At 38.7% G+C, this 15,641-nt stretch overlaps 1 protein-coding gene across 3 annotated transcripts in view; it reads left to right on the top strand.

The window, feature by feature from the left end:
- Nucleotides 1-15,641, top strand: part of SMIM14 (small integral membrane protein 14) — a 71,341-nt gene that overhangs the window by 20,732 nt on the left and 34,968 nt on the right. For all 3 annotated transcript variants that reach the window (XM_032632466.1, XM_032632467.1, XM_032632469.1), the window contains one exon: nt 5,344-5,454. In XM_032632466.1, the coding sequence (XP_032488357.1) occupies nt 5,380-5,454 (75 nt within the window). In that variant the 5' untranslated portion in view covers nt 5,344-5,379. The remainder of the gene's footprint in view (nt 1-5,343; nt 5,455-15,641) is intronic.

Raw genomic sequence — 15,641 nt, 5'->3', positions numbered from 1 at the left:
ACTGTTCTGCAACTAGATTTCACCTCAGTGTATCTTGGATGTTTCCCCAAATCATCACATAGAAATTTGACTCATTCTTTTTAACAGCTGTATAGGATTTCAGGTACTCATACTATTGTTTATTTAATTAGAGCTACATAAATAAACACTTAGAATTACCATTTTTTGCTCTTATAAAAAGTGTTGCAGTGACCATTCTTATACAAAAATTTTGCATGCTTATTTGGATATGGATATCTAAGTTATCTACATAAATTTTCCAATTTTCTGATAAAAGTGATGTTTAGATTTGCACTTCTTCCATTTTGTATTTGCTTATTGGCTCTGTTTTCCTGTGAACATGCTCTTTGCTCCTTTTTTTCTGTTAGATTGCCGTTTTCATATTGATTTTTCAGTTATCTGTAAATTAAGGAAATTAACCCTGAGATGTGTTGAAGTTTTTTTTTTTTAAAGTTGTCTTTTTATTTTACAGTATATTTTTGGCTTATAGAAACTGGATATCATTTTTGGCTGTCAAAATGATTGATCCTTTATAGGTTCTTGGATTTATGTTCTTCTACATGTATCCCAGTGGTCTTCTTGTAGTTATACATTTGTGACTTTTTAAATTAAATTTTTTCCATATTTTAAAAGTTTTAATATATAAGTACATAGTCATTATAAGAAATGTTTAAAAATTGACAAAATGAATGGCTGTCCCCCAAATTATATTCTCTCCCCCAGAGCTAACCACTCATTAAGTTTGATGTATTTTCCTCCAGTCCTTTTGTATGCATCGTACTTTAGTTTAAAAAAATAGACAACTATTCCACCATTTCTGAATAGTTATGGTTTAAGATGGCACCTTTATCATATTCTAAATTCTAAATAGTCCATGGTTTAAAGTAGCACCATTTTAGAAACACAGCTGAAGATTTTGCCTCTGATTTTTACTAAGAAATTTCAGACAGTAAACTAGGAAATTTTTCAGTGACAATATGTATAAAATCAAACCTTTGGATATGTAATCTCTCACAGAAAACCATATTTCAGATTATTAAACCTGTGTCATATGTACACACAGTAGTCCTTTGAAGTTCATGTTTTCTGGAATAAATGACTTTAATTTTCTTGTCCATAAATAACAAATAAGTAATTCTTGCTTAAAAGATTCAAATAACAAAGGAACATATATGATTCCATTTATATGAATTGTTTGTAATAGGCAAATTCATGGAGACAGAAAGCAGGTTAGTGGTTAACTAGGGCTGGGAGGAAGAGAGGGAAGTGAGGAGTGATTGCTAATGGGTATAGGTCTTGTTTTGGAGTGATGAAATGTTCTAAAATTGTGGTGATGGTTGCACAGTTCTGTGAATACACTAAATATTGATTAGTACACTTTCAGTGTCTGAACTGTATAGTATGTGATTTATCTCAAAGAAATTGTTATAAAAAAATCTAAGACATGTATATAGATATAACAATAGTAAATATTTGAAGAATAACTTTTATAAATATTCCAAAAATAAATAACTAAAATAAAAGAGCACCTTTACACATTATACATTCTGCTAAAATCATGGTGTCAGTTTGTCAGCATTCTTTTCTGATTCATTGCTCTAGTTGACTATTTCTGTGTGTGACCTCATTTAAAAAAATCACTCATACATCTAGAATTTGTTTTGGTATAAGGAATGAGGGTAAGGAGTCAGCTTTCCCCAGTGCCATTTATGGATAACTTGTCTTCCCCCCCAGTGATTTGATGTGCTGTCCTCAACCTATAAATTTCTATAATGGACGTCATCATCACTGACCTATTGAAGGAGCATTTTGACTAGGCTCCCTATGTTGACTTTAGCTTCTTTACTGTCAGTTTTCCATAGTGCAACCAAGGTGATCTTTTAAAAACACACAGGCATTAAACCTTATGGACTTCACATTGATCTTTGGATGAAGCCCTAATCTTGAACATCGCCTGGAAAGCTGTGTGTGGCCTGGCCCATTGACCTCTCTGGTTTCATTTCAGACCACTCTTCTTCTTGTCTGGATTGCTGTCTGAATTCCAGCACGTCGTGGCTTTCTTTCAGTTCCTTCATCAGGTTATACTCTTACTCACTACAGGGTCTTGCACTGCTCTTTACTTCGTGTCTAGAATGCCTCCAGCCCTAGATCCCCATACCTTCCACTTCCACCTTACCCTATTGTATTCCAGTGCATCCTTCCATTTTCAACTCAGCATTAACTTCTTTAGTAAAATCTTCCTAACTCCCTAGATAAGTTTAGAACGTGTATATACTCTATAGGCACCTTTTATCTTTTTTTTAAAGTAAGAGCTTTATTGAGATACTCACATACCACACAGTGCACCGTTTAAAGTGTACAGTGGTTTTTAGTACATTCATGGAGTTGTGTGACCATCACCATAATCAGTTTTAGAACATTTTCTTCACTTGAGAGGAAAGCCTGTACCAATTAAGCAGTCATTCCCCATTTCTCCTCAAGCCCTTCAGTCCTGGACAACCACAATGATTTTTTTTTTGTTGTGATAAAACATACATAAATTTCACCTTTTTAACCATTTTTTGAAGTCTGTAATTCAGTGGCATTACATTCACAGCATTGTACAACTATCTCCACTATCTCTTTCTAAAACTTTATCACACCAAACTCTTAAGTTATTACTTATTAAGCAATAACTCCCCATTCTGCTCTCCTCCAGGTCCTGGCAATCACAATTCTACTTTGTCTATATGAATTTGCCTATTCTAGATATTTCATATAAGTGGGATCATATGAGTCCTTTTGTGTCTACTTATTTCACTTAGCATAATGTTTTCAAGGCTCATCTGTGTATCAGAACTTCACTAATTTTTATGACTGAATAATATTCCATTGTATGTATATACTGCATTTTGTTTATCCGTTCATCAGTTAATGGACATGTGAGTTGTTTCTACTTTTTGGCTGTTGTGAATAATGCTGTTATGAACACTTAGCATACAAGTATCTGTTTGAGTCCCTGTTTTCAAATCTTTGGAGATAAATACCTAGAAGTGGAATTGTTGGGTCATTGATAATTCTTATGCTTAACTTCAGGACTCATCAAACTGTTTTCCTGAAAGGCCATTTAGGAGGTTTCTAATTTCTCCACATTATTTATTTCCTTTTTTAAAATTAAAGTCAAAAATAAATAAAATTAAAGTCACCCTAATAGGTGTGAAGTGATATCTCATTGTGTTTTGTTTTGTTTTAAATTATTTATTTATGGCTGTGTTGGGTCTTCCTTGGCTGTCCGCGGGCTTTCTCTAGTTGCGGCGAGTGGGGGGCTACTACTGTTCGTTGCAGTGTGCGGGCTTCTCATTGCGGTGGCTTCTCTTGTTGCAGAGCACGGGCTCTAGGTGTGCGGGCTTCAGTAGTTGTGGTGCATGAGCTCAGTAGTTGGGGCTCGCGGGCTCTAGAGCTCAGGCTCAGTAGTTGTGGCACACGGGCTTAGTTGCTCTGCGGCATGTGGGATCTTCCTGGAACAGGGCTTGAACCCGTGTCCCCTGCATTGGCAGGCGGATTCTTAACCACCGCGCCACCAGGGAAGCCCTGCATTGTGTCTTCGTTGCTGCACGTGGGCTTTCTCTAGTTTTGGTGAGCAGGGGCTACTCTTCGATGTGGTGCGCAGGCTTCTTATTGCGGTGGCTTCTTGTTGTGGATCACGGGCTCTAGGTGCGTGGGCGTCAGTAGTTGTGTTACACGGGCTCAGTAGTTGTGGCTCGCAGGCTCTAGAGCACAGGCTCAGTAGTTGTAGCACACGGGCTTACTTGCTCCGTGGCATGTGGGATCTTCCTGGACCAGGGCTCGAACCCGTGTCCCCTGCATTGGCAGGTGGATTCTCAACCACTGCACCACCAGGGAAGCCCCCTTTGTCCATTTTTAAATTGAGTTGCTTTTGTTATTGAGTTAGAGGGGTTCTTTATGTAGTCTGGACATTAAGCCATTGTCAGATATATGATTTGCAAATATTTTCTCTCATTCTGTGTGTTGTTTTTTTCCAGTCTTTTGGTCCATTTATCTTTTATAACATTTACAAGTTTGCATTTATAATTTTAAAAATATTTAGATTAATATCTGTCTCCACTATTAGAATGTGAACACCCTTAGGGTAAAGACTGTATCAGTTTTTGCTCACTTTTATATTGCTAATGCCTAGCACAGGTGCTAAATATTTTTTGAATGAATGAAGGTCTTTTAAGTTAATTTACGAGTTCCATTGATTTCCTATTTCATCTTAAATATCTGTAGTACTCCATCTTGTTACTCTTATTTTTCAAAATCTTCCCAGCTATTTCCTGGCTTTTATCATGTTCATTCATGTAAATTCATGCCCCTCCTGCCCCCCACATTGGTATCATTTTAGATAACTCATTTTTTTCTTTTAGAGGGCTTTCTTGGTAGGATAAAGGCTGCAAAGTTGCCATAGTCAGCTTAGGCTGTTATAATAAAATAGCACAGACTGAGTGGCCTAAACCAGTGGTCCCCAACCTTTTTGCACCAGGGACCAATTTCATGGAAGATAATTTTTCCACGGGGGTGGGGAGGGATGGTTCAGGTGGTAATGTGAGCCATGGAGAGCGGCAGACGAAGCTTAGCTCACTCACCGGCCACTCACCTCCTGCCATGCAGCCTGGTTCCTAACAGGGCGTGGACCAATAGCCGTCCCGGGGGTTGGGGACCTCTGGCTTAAACAACAAACATTTATTTCTCACAGTTCTGGATTCTGGGAGGCCCGTGATCAAGGTGTTGGCAGATTCAGAGTCTGGTGAGGAATCTCTTCCTACTTTGTAGATGGATGCCTTCTTGCTGTATCTTCACATGTTAAAGAGAGAGAGATATCAGTCTCTTCTTTAAGGGCACTAATCACATTTATAAGGGCTCCACTCTCATGACCTCATTACCTTCCAAAGACCCTGCCTCCAAATACCAGCCCCTTGGGATTAAGGCTTCAACATACGAATTTTAGTGGGGACACATTCAGTCCATAGCAGTACTGGGGCTAACAAAGTTTAAGGATTTGGTAATTAAGCAGAGTAGGGCTCTAGTATCATCATCTTCACAGATGGGGCCAGTATAGAGTATCTGAAGACATTTGCATTTACAGGAAATCAGTTTGATGGTAAAGTGGTAGCCAATCATTTGTATAGATTCATAATTCATATAAGATTAGTAATAAATTCATAGATTTAAGTCATTAATAAATATGAACTATACTTAATTTAAGAAAACTATTATGAATCTATACATACATGAATTCTTCATAGTTCAAGAGAAAGAGTAATTCTGAATAGTAGTCTTATGATATTTTTTCCTTCCTCCTAGATTTTAAACAGTCAAGTTAAATCAAGCTGGGTAATCATGGCAGAAGGTGGATTCGATCCCTGTGAATGTGTTTGCTCTCATGAACATGCGATGAGAAGGCTGATCAATCTGGTGAGATGAACAGAACAGTCCTATTCAGAACTGAACTGTACCGCTCTGTCTTGTTTTTGGGAGCATGTTGTTTATTGGAAGATTTTCATCTGATGGGCACTAAAAATTATTTCATAATTGAAATTCCACAGTGGTTTAAGTCATAATGGTTAAAATGCTTGCCGGCAGTTCTTTTATTAGAGATAAAAACAGATTGCTGTCTTTATTTATGGTAGATGTTTGTTCACGAAATTCACCATCATGGGTGGGAAGCACATTTGTGTAGAGGCTTTTCTGTTCCGTATTTTTTTTTTTGGCCACACCATGTGGCATGTGGGATCTTAGTTCCCTGACCAGGGATCGAACCGACGCTCCCGGCATTGAAGTGCAGAGTCTTAACCACTGGACCGCCAGGGAAGTCCTCTGTTCTGTATTAATGCATATGATTTTTGGCTATACGGAGCTTGTTTACCTGATAAACTGCTATGAAGTCACACTTCCCGTTATGATATAGTTCAAATCCTACTCCAACAAATGGCATGACAATAAAAATCTCTATATAGTTTATTTCCAGATCCAAATCAATTATTTGACAGAGGCAGATTTCTGAACAACAGGCTTTGAGTGTAGTGAGATTTCAACTGTAGGTTTTTATAGACTTTTTTTTTTTTTTTGCTGTACGTGGGCCTCTCACTGTTGTGGCCTCTCCCGTTGCGGAGCCCAGGCTCTGGACGCGCAGGCTCAGCGGCCATGGCTCATGGGCCTAGCTGCTCCGCGGCATGTGGGATCTTCCCGGACCGGGGCACGAACCCGTGTCCCCTGCATCGGCAGGCGGACTCTCAGCCACTGCGCCACCAGGGAAACTCCTTTATAGACTTTTAAAGCTTAAATACAGGGATGTTTATGTACTGTACTTTATACTTTTTATATACAAAGGAAACATTTGACCATTATTAACAATAAAGTACAATTGACCCTTGAACAGCATAGGTTTGAACTCTCAGGGTCCACTTACATGCGGATTTTTTTTCAATAGTAAATACTGCAGTACTACACCATCTGCAGTTAGTTGAATCCAAGGATGTAGAACTGCATATTTGGAGGAATTGGCGTTTACTGAGGGCTGACTATAAGTTACATGCGGATTTTCAACTGTATGGCGGGTTAGCGTCCCTAACCCCTTCGTTGTTCAAGGGTCAACTGTATATTATTATTATGTTATACATTATAACAACATTTTGCTGTTTTAAAATATTTTTGTACCGGGGTATATTATTATAGTCCAGTTAATAAAGGCAGGTACAAACATTTGCTGGAATACTTGAATAAGCAAGTTTTCTGCTCACTCATTGTCTGTGTACAGTGATCAGAAGTACATTGATTGTGAATGATGTTCCTTTGAGAATTAGCATATACTAGGACTTACGATCTTTAAGAATGCCTTAGAGGGATAGAAACAAACTAAGAACTTATAAATTAAATCAGACTCTTGTGAGTATAGAAATAAAATGGCAATGTCATATCTCTGGTAATTGATGTAAAAATAGATTAATCTGAGAAGAGTTTAAAAAATATTTTCTCCTGTTTATTTATGAAGTTTGAGCTGATAGTTTTTAATGTCTTATTTCAATCAAACATAAGGCAAATTTTTTTCAAATTACTCTGATACTAGGAACAAAAAATAGACTTGTAATTTAGTTGTGGTAAAATTTCCCAGTAGATTAGTTTTTAATAAGGGCTACTACCTCTTTTTATTTCTTAGTATAGTATTTTTTATTTTTAACATGCTTTATTCTATTAGCTTTGCTGCTTTTTAAGAGATGACTAAAACTAAGCCCTACTTTTTTAGGATTCCCTGTACACTTTACTTTAGTAGATTGTCAAGGAAGCCATATTTAGCTTTTTTTTTCTTTTTCTAATGGGCACACTAATTCATGCTTGATGGGACGTTACTTATAGCATTCTTGGTTTGAAATACTTCGTAATTGTGTGAAAATAGATTTTAGATTTTTACAGATCTTTTAAAAGATCTGTAAAATCTTTTACAGATCTTTTACATTTTTTAGTGTATGGTGGATATTTTCACACAATATAAATTACTGATGGATGATCCCCTTATGTATAACATGCTGATAGCAGTATTGAAGATTCCAGAGGGAGGAGAAACTCATTTGATTCATTAAGGAAACTTGCTGGCAAAGTTTGATAGATGTTTGTTTGAATTGAATTGTGCTTTTTAATTTTTATTTCATGTGTATTTCTTCTTTTATTTAAATTCAGAATCAAGCAGCATTTTTGGATCATATCTACATTGTTGATATTTAAGTGGTTTCTAAACATTTTTCCTAAGAAGTATCGTTAGAAATATGGTCTCTAAATTCAGAAATTCAAAGATTTATGAATAATACTATTTATTGTAGCATTATTTATAGTAATAAAAAGTTATAAGCAACCTTAATGTTGACTAGTAGGACAGTGGTTATATCATGGAAATTCATATGGTAAAATCTTGTTTACAATAGTTGTCTTTGAAAAATATTTTAAAACAAGGGAGATGTGTGTGTTATATGAAATGAAAAAAAAAAGATGTACAAATGGCGTTTAGTAGATCTTGCGTTTGTGTACACATACACATATACCCATACACCCACCCATTTCATGTACATGTGTGCATAGGAAGAAAGACTAGAAGAGAGTACACCGAAATGTTAAAAGTGGTTATCTCTGGATTCTGGAATATGGGCTGAGACTTCTCTTTTATACTTTCTTGTATTTTCTGTGATAATAAATCTTATAATCAGAAAAAGGTTATCTAACAAAAACTATCAGTATTTTCATTTAAACGTCGTTGTATTCTTTTGTAATATGTCAATACTAGACTTTTCTACCTCTCATGCATCCATTATCTTCTACTCATAATTTATAGGACCTTTTTTCCCCAGTATCTGTTATCTTATTACCCTGTGGAACTCTAAGTCTACAACCTATATTTTATTTTATTTATTTATTTAAATTTATTTATTTTTGTCTGCGTTGGGTCTTTTGTTGCTGCGCGTGGGCTTTCTCTAGTTGTGGTAAGCGGGGGCTACTCTTCGTTGAGGTGCACGGGCTTCTCATTACGGTGGCTTTTCTTGTTGCGGAGCACGGGTTCTAGGTGCACAGGCTTCAGTAGTTGTAGCATGCAGGCTCAGTAGTTGTGGCTCATGGGCTCTAGAGCACAGGCTCAGTAGTTGTGGCACATGGGCTTAGTTGCTCCGTAGCATGTGGGATCTTCCTGGACCAGGGCTCAAACCCATGTCCCCTGCATTGGCAGGCGGATTCTTAACCACTGCACTACCAGGGAAGCCCCAGCCTATGTTTTAAAAGCAATTTATCTGAGGGTATAATTTTTCTGTATTAGTTATAACTATCAGAATTTAGATGTCTGCATGCTTAGGAAGCTCATAGATACAATAATACTGTGTTATAGTATGATAACAGTGCAGAGATTTATTCTCATTTTTTAAAAAATGGACATCTAATTCATCTTTGTAATAGCGTACCATGTCATTAATTTCAAGTTCTAATTTGGAATTTTTATTATTTTTGACCTTATGTAATAAAATTGGATTTTCTTATGTATGATGGATATTTTCACACAATATAAATTACTGGTGGATGATCCCCTTACGTATAACATGCTGATAGCAGTATTGAAGATTCCAGAGGGAAGAGAAACTCATTTGGGGAAACTTGAGGATTTTAATGATTTTTTTATGGTTAGCTCATTAGTTGTATGTTGGGTTGCAATTTTTGTTTTGCCTGTTCTGTGGAAATAGATGGGCTTTGCCAAGGGATATATTCAGCTTAGAAGCAGTTAAGATTTTACCATTAGTTCCTTTCCATTTTAATAAAGTCCTGTTCATTCACAATTTAAAACTAATTTATTTTCCTGATTTAGTAATGATTTCAGTTAAGGTTCTTCACTATAAGTAATAGTTTTAGGTGATTTAAGCAGAAAAGGACATATTAAAAAAATATTATGTGGCTCACATTGGATAACCTGGCATGGAAAATGAATAGGATCAAAGGGAATGTCAATGCCAAAACGAGCCCATGCTCCAAAACAGCCCAGCCAAAAAGCAGCTGCTCCTGAATTCCAGACTTTTGTGTATCCAACTGTTGATGCAACATCTCCATTTGGACAAATAGTAGACATTTTGTACTTGATGTGTGCATAACTGAACTTTTCTTGTCCCCAGCCTTATACTTCTGTCTTCTCTATTTTTTTTTTTTTCCTTTTGGCCACTCCATGAGGCTTAGTTCCCCGACCAGGGATTGAACCTGGGCCACGGCAGTGAAAGCACTGAGTCCTAATCACTGGATCGCCAGGGAGTTCCCTGTCTTCTCTATTCACTCCATTATTCTGGTTGCTCAGGCAACAGCTTTTGTGTCATCTTTTACTCTGTTCTTTCAACCCCATGGCTAATGCAGAACCAAATCCCTTTGGCTCAACCTTAAAAATATATATCCAGAATCCAGCCATTTCTCACACCTCCAGTGAAACACCCTGGTCTAACCTACCATCATCTCTTGCCTAGGTTATTGAAATTAGCCTCCTTGTTGGTCTCCTTGCTTCTACCCTCTTGCCATCTCCATTTTCTTCAACTTTAGTCTCACTACAGGAGTTGAAATGATCTATTTCCGATAAGTCAGGTAATGTTCCTCCTTTCCTCAAAATTCTGCAGTAGTTCCCCATGACACTCATAGTGGAAAAAAAACAAAATTTATGTGGCCCTATGTGATCTGTCCCCCTTCACTCCCCTGGTTCCCGTTTGCTCACTTTGTTCTACCGTTTCTGGCTGCCTTGCCATTCCTGAAAATACAGGTCGCATACAAAGGATCAAGTGTCTAAATGGCTTTTAGACTTTTCAATAGCAAAACTGGAAGGCATTAGCACAGTGACTTTAAATTCTGAATGGAAATTATTACCAATCCATCATTCTATATCCAACCAAACTATCAAATAGGAGGAGAGTCTTCAAAATTTTTACCTCATGTGCCTTTTCTTAGCTGGTTACTAGAGGATGAACTGTTTTTCACCAAGATGTAGGCATAAACCAAGAAAGAAGAGATTTCGAGTGTAGAAAGCAGTAGATCCAGCATATGAGAGAGGCAAAAGTAATTTCCAAGGTGATGGTGAATGGAGATCCCAGGATAATGGTGAAGGGACATTCCAGGGTTATAGCTACCCACATGCTTTCTTGATAAAGGAAGCTGTTTGTATACCCTAACTGCTCACCCAGCCTAGTCCTTCATTAATAAATATGAACAGAAAAACAAGCAAAGAGTTGAAGAAAATAAAAGGACTACAATGTGGTCGCAGGTACAGCTACATTAGAAGACAAGATGAAATAGTTAGATCCTTCTAATATGAAAAGTCATTATGAATGTATAGCTATAAATGCAGACCCATACAAGTATGTTATGCTGTTCTTAAGTACCACCAGCAACATGATTTTTTGAAATGGTAAAGTTTCAAAGTCACCAAATTCTTGGTAGAGTCATAAACAAAACTAAGTATAGTCTTCCCTTGATTTAAATGTGAAAGTCCAGTTAAATTCCTCGATAATTCTGTGTCGAGTATAACCATCCAAAAAATACTTTGTGTTTTTCTTTGAAATGGACTTATATTATAGGCTCAAGTTTTTCACTTAGTGCATGTGTGGCAGGACCTTTGAAAGTTAGGGGGGATACAAGCCAGTCTCAACAACCAAAGAACTGCCTCTCAGATATCCGTATGCCCTAGTACTGACACATTTGAGAACCTTTGAATAGGGGGGAGAATTAGGGTTTATTTAAAAAAAAGAGAAAGAAAAAGGAAAACCAAGTAAGCTGAAGGCAGGCAGGAAGAAAGAAGAGAAGCATAGTTAATAGAAAGCATAAAGTAAAATGTTATGTGTGAGTGGATTATACTTATTAATAGAGACAGGTTGAAGTTTTTAAATGCTGTTATTTATCAAGGGAGACAGACACTGAAAACAAAATCTCATAGATAAGTGATAAAAGGAGCAGGGGTGTAGGGGAAGCTGTCCCAAAAGAATGTGATACTCTTAATCTCAGACAAAATTAATTCAAAGCCAAAACAGTTGAACACAGGAATACTACTGACAAAAGAGAGAATCCATCACGTCTGGGACAAACTGTTTATGTCCCAAACAACAGAGAATGCAAAAACAATTAGAAATAAAACAAGAAACATATTTTAGAAGTATCTGAGAAATGTTAGTGAAAGCCATAGAGATGCCTTTGCAGGTTAAGGTTAGAGTATGTGTAGGTCCGGATAATGTTTGTAAATGCATAGAAGAGGTTCCAAGGAATATATCTCAGATTCATAACAGTGGTTATATTGGGGAGAGTTTGAAGGGAATGTAGGCACTATTTTAAACCCACAGAAATCCTCTGATGTCGATCCTCCTTTTACAAATGAGGACACTGAGGTTTTCCCAGGTATTGGAGCCGGCCAGGAAGTGGCAGAGGCACATTCGAGCTTGGCATTAGCTCCAGGCCCTGCGCTGTTTCTTCGGTACCATGATCTGCTCTGCTTCCTGTCGGTTTCCTTCAGGTACCTTAAAAAAAGCACTATATTTGCAGTCAAGGAGGCAGTAGAGGGATAGGAGAAAACTGTGGGAGAGAGACTCTTCACTGTATTTTTACCTTTTAAAACTATGAGAGTACATTACCTATTCAAATATTAACTTAAAAATAAAACTTTGTAAGCATCTTCAGAGGGATTATAAGCAGGACAGTTCTATAGAAAAACTAGTAATCACAGACTTTTTCCACTGAAGAATAAAATTTTTGAATGCACTGTTATGTGATTTGCAAAGAAAATATATTCTACCATGTTTAGCTTTTTAATAATTTTAATAAGACTGTATTCTCATCTTACCTTTGTTGATTTCTAAATTGGTACAATTTTTTCTCATGTTAAAAATTTGTATGCCTTCTAAGGCTAAATGGACATAAACAGTAATTCAAACTCTCTACTATTGCCTCACCAGTTCTATGTACATTTTGATTATTTAACTGCTAAGCTGTACCAGTACAAAGAATATAAACCTGATTTTCATGCATTTTATTGTATTGGGTTGACCAAAAAGTGCCTTTGGTTTTTAAGTAAAAATAAGAGACACGTTTTTCATTTTCACCAAGAACTTTATTGAACGCTGTAGTCACCCTTTTGTTCCACTACCTTCTGTCATTTTTCAGCCAACTTCATATTTCCATCTTCCCAAAACTGTTTTTTTTATAAATTTATTTATTTTTGGCTGTGTTGGGTCTTCATTGCTGTGCGCAGGCTTTCTCTAGTTGCAGTGAGTGGGGGTTACTCTTCATTGCGGTACACAGGCTTCTCATTGTGGTGGCTTCTCCTGTTGCGGAGCACGGGCTCTAGGCGTGTGGGCTTCAGTCGTTGTGGTGCGTGGGCTCAGTAGTTGTGGCTCGCAGGCTTAGTTGCTCCGTGGCATGTGGAATCTTCCTGGACCAGGGCTTGAACGCACGTCCCCTGCATTGGCAGGCGGATTCTTAACTACTGCGCCACCAGGGAAGTCCTTTCCAAAACATGTTATCTTTTTGAGCAAAGAACTGTTCCAGGTTCCTTTTACGGTCTTCCAGGGAATGGAAATTTTTTTCTATTAAGAGAATTTTGTAAAGACTGAAATAAATGGAAATTTGAAGGTTCAATGTCTGGTGAATACGGCAGATAAATCAGAACTTCCCAGCCAAGCTGTAACAATTTTTGCCTGGTCATCAAAGAAACATGTGGTCTTGTGTTATCCTGATAGAATATTATGCATTTTCTGTTGACTAATTCTGGATGCTTTTCGTCAAGTGATGCTTTCATTTGGTCTAATTTGGAGCAGTAGTTGTTGGAATTAATTGTTTGGTTTTTCCGGAAGGAGCTTATAATAGAGGACTCCCTTGCAATCCCACCATATACACAATCCAACCTTCTTTGGATGATAACCGGCCTTTGGTGTGGTTGGTGGTGGTTCATTTCACTTGCCCCACCATCTCTTCCGTTCCACATTATTGTACATTATCCATTTTTCCTCACCCATCACAATTTGTTTTAAAAACAGAACGTTTTCATTACGTTTCAAATGCAGGAATATGGTCAAGAAGGTTTTTTTCTGCTTGACTTAACGCAGAACCCAAACATCAAAGCGATTAACATAACCAAGCTGGTGCAGATGATTTTCAGTGCTTGATTTGGATATTTTGAGTATGTCAGCTATCTCCTGCGTGGTATAACGTTGATTGTTCTCAATTAATGTTTCAATTTGATCGCTATCAACTTCAACTGGTTTACCCGACTGTGGAGCATCGTCCAGTGAGAAATCTCCAGCGCAAAACTTCACAAACCACTTTTGACATGTTTGATCAGTCACAGCACCTTCTCCATACACTGCACAAAATCTTTTTTTGCATTTCAGTCGTTTTTACCTTTCTTGAAATAATAAAGCATAGTATGCCGAAACTGTTGCTTTTTTTCTTCCATCTTCAGTATTAAAATGGCTACACAGAAGTTCACCAGTTTTGATAAGTCTTTTTTTAAATGCACGCTGATATGAGAGCTGTCACATACAATCTAAAAAAATTGTTTCGAATGAAGTTAAAGACAACTAAGTGCTACTAGAGCCATCTTAACGGTAAAGAACGAACGAACTTTTTGGCCAACCCAATATATCTGCAATATGGACTTTTAAAGCAAATGACTGTATCACTGTATTCTTATAGGAGTGTTTTAAGTGATACCTTATAAACAGTGTTTCAGTTCAAGGTTGGTAAGACTGCAGTACAAAGAATGCCCATTTTGGGGTGCTCATGACAAGTAAAGCTTTACTTATTCTATTGGCATGTTTCCTTCCTAAGATTTAATTACACCCTTGGGTTACACAGGTATTAGACTGTTTTTAATGCAGTTGTATTTTGCCAGGTAAGTGTTTTGCCAGGATTTGTTTGCCAGGTTCTGTTTGTCTCAGGAATGTTCAGAAACATTAAAAAATGGAGGCATTATCTGACATTACAGGCATTTTCCTAACCTAATCTAATACTCTAATTAGAACTTTAACGTTTTATTCATTAAATACTGGCTAAGAAGACTTAAAGAGGTGAATAAGAATATACAGTGAGTCCCTTTCAATGAAAATCGGATATCTTGGGAGACTTCCGGGAAGATGGTGGAAGAGTAAGACGCGGAGATCACCTTCCTCCCCACAGATACACCAGAAATACATCTACACGTGGAACAACTCCTACAGAACACCTTCTGAACACTGGCAGAAGACCTCAGACCTCCCAAAAGGCAAGAAACCCCCCACGTAACTGGGTAGGGCAAAAGAAAAAAGAATAAACAGAGACGGAAGGATAGGGACGGGTCCTGCACCAGCGGGAGGGAGCTGTGAAGGAGGAAAAGTGTCCACACACTAGGAAGCCCCTTCGCGGGCGGAGACTGCGGGTGGCGGAGCGGGGGACCTTCGGAGCCGCTGAGGAGAGCACAGCAACAGGGGTGCGGAGGGCAAAGCGGAAAGATTCCAGCACAGAGGATCAGGGCCGACCGGCACTCACCAGCCAAGAGGCTTGTCTGCTCACCCGCCCGGGCGGGCGGGGCTGGGAGCTGAGGCTCGGGCTTCAGTCGGAGCACCGGGGGAGGACTGGAGTTGGCAGCGTGAACACAGCCTGCGGGGCGTTAGTGCGCCGCGACTAGCCGGGAAGGAGCCTGGGGAAAAGTCTGGACCTGCCGAAGAGGCAAGAGACTTTTTCTTCCCTCTTTATTTCCTGGTGTGCGAGGAGAGGGGATTAAGAACGCTGTTTGAAGGAGCTCCAGAGACGGGCACGAGCCGCGGCTAAAAGTGCGGACCCCAGAGACAGACATGAGACGTTAAGGCCGCTGCTACCGCCACCAAGAAGCCTGTGTGTGAACACAGGTCACTATCCACACACCCTTCCGGGGAGCCTGTGCAGCCCGCCACTGCCAGGGTCCCGGGATCCAGGGACAACTTCCCCCGGAGAACGCACGGCGTGCCTCAGGCTGGCTCAACGTCACGCCGGCCTCTGCCACCGCAGGCCCGCCCTGCACTCTGTGCCCCTCCCTCCCCCGGCCTAAATGAGCCAGAGCTCCTGAATCGGCGGCTCCTTTAACCCAGTCCTGTCTGAGCAAAGAA

Source organism: Phocoena sinus, chromosome 5, assembly GCF_008692025.1.
Source record: "Phocoena sinus isolate mPhoSin1 chromosome 5, mPhoSin1.pri, whole genome shotgun sequence".
Taxonomy (NCBI): domain Eukaryota; kingdom Metazoa; phylum Chordata; class Mammalia; order Artiodactyla; family Phocoenidae; genus Phocoena; species Phocoena sinus.
Note: the sequence above shows the minus strand (reverse complement) of the source record. Positions and strands in the feature narration are given on the sequence as shown.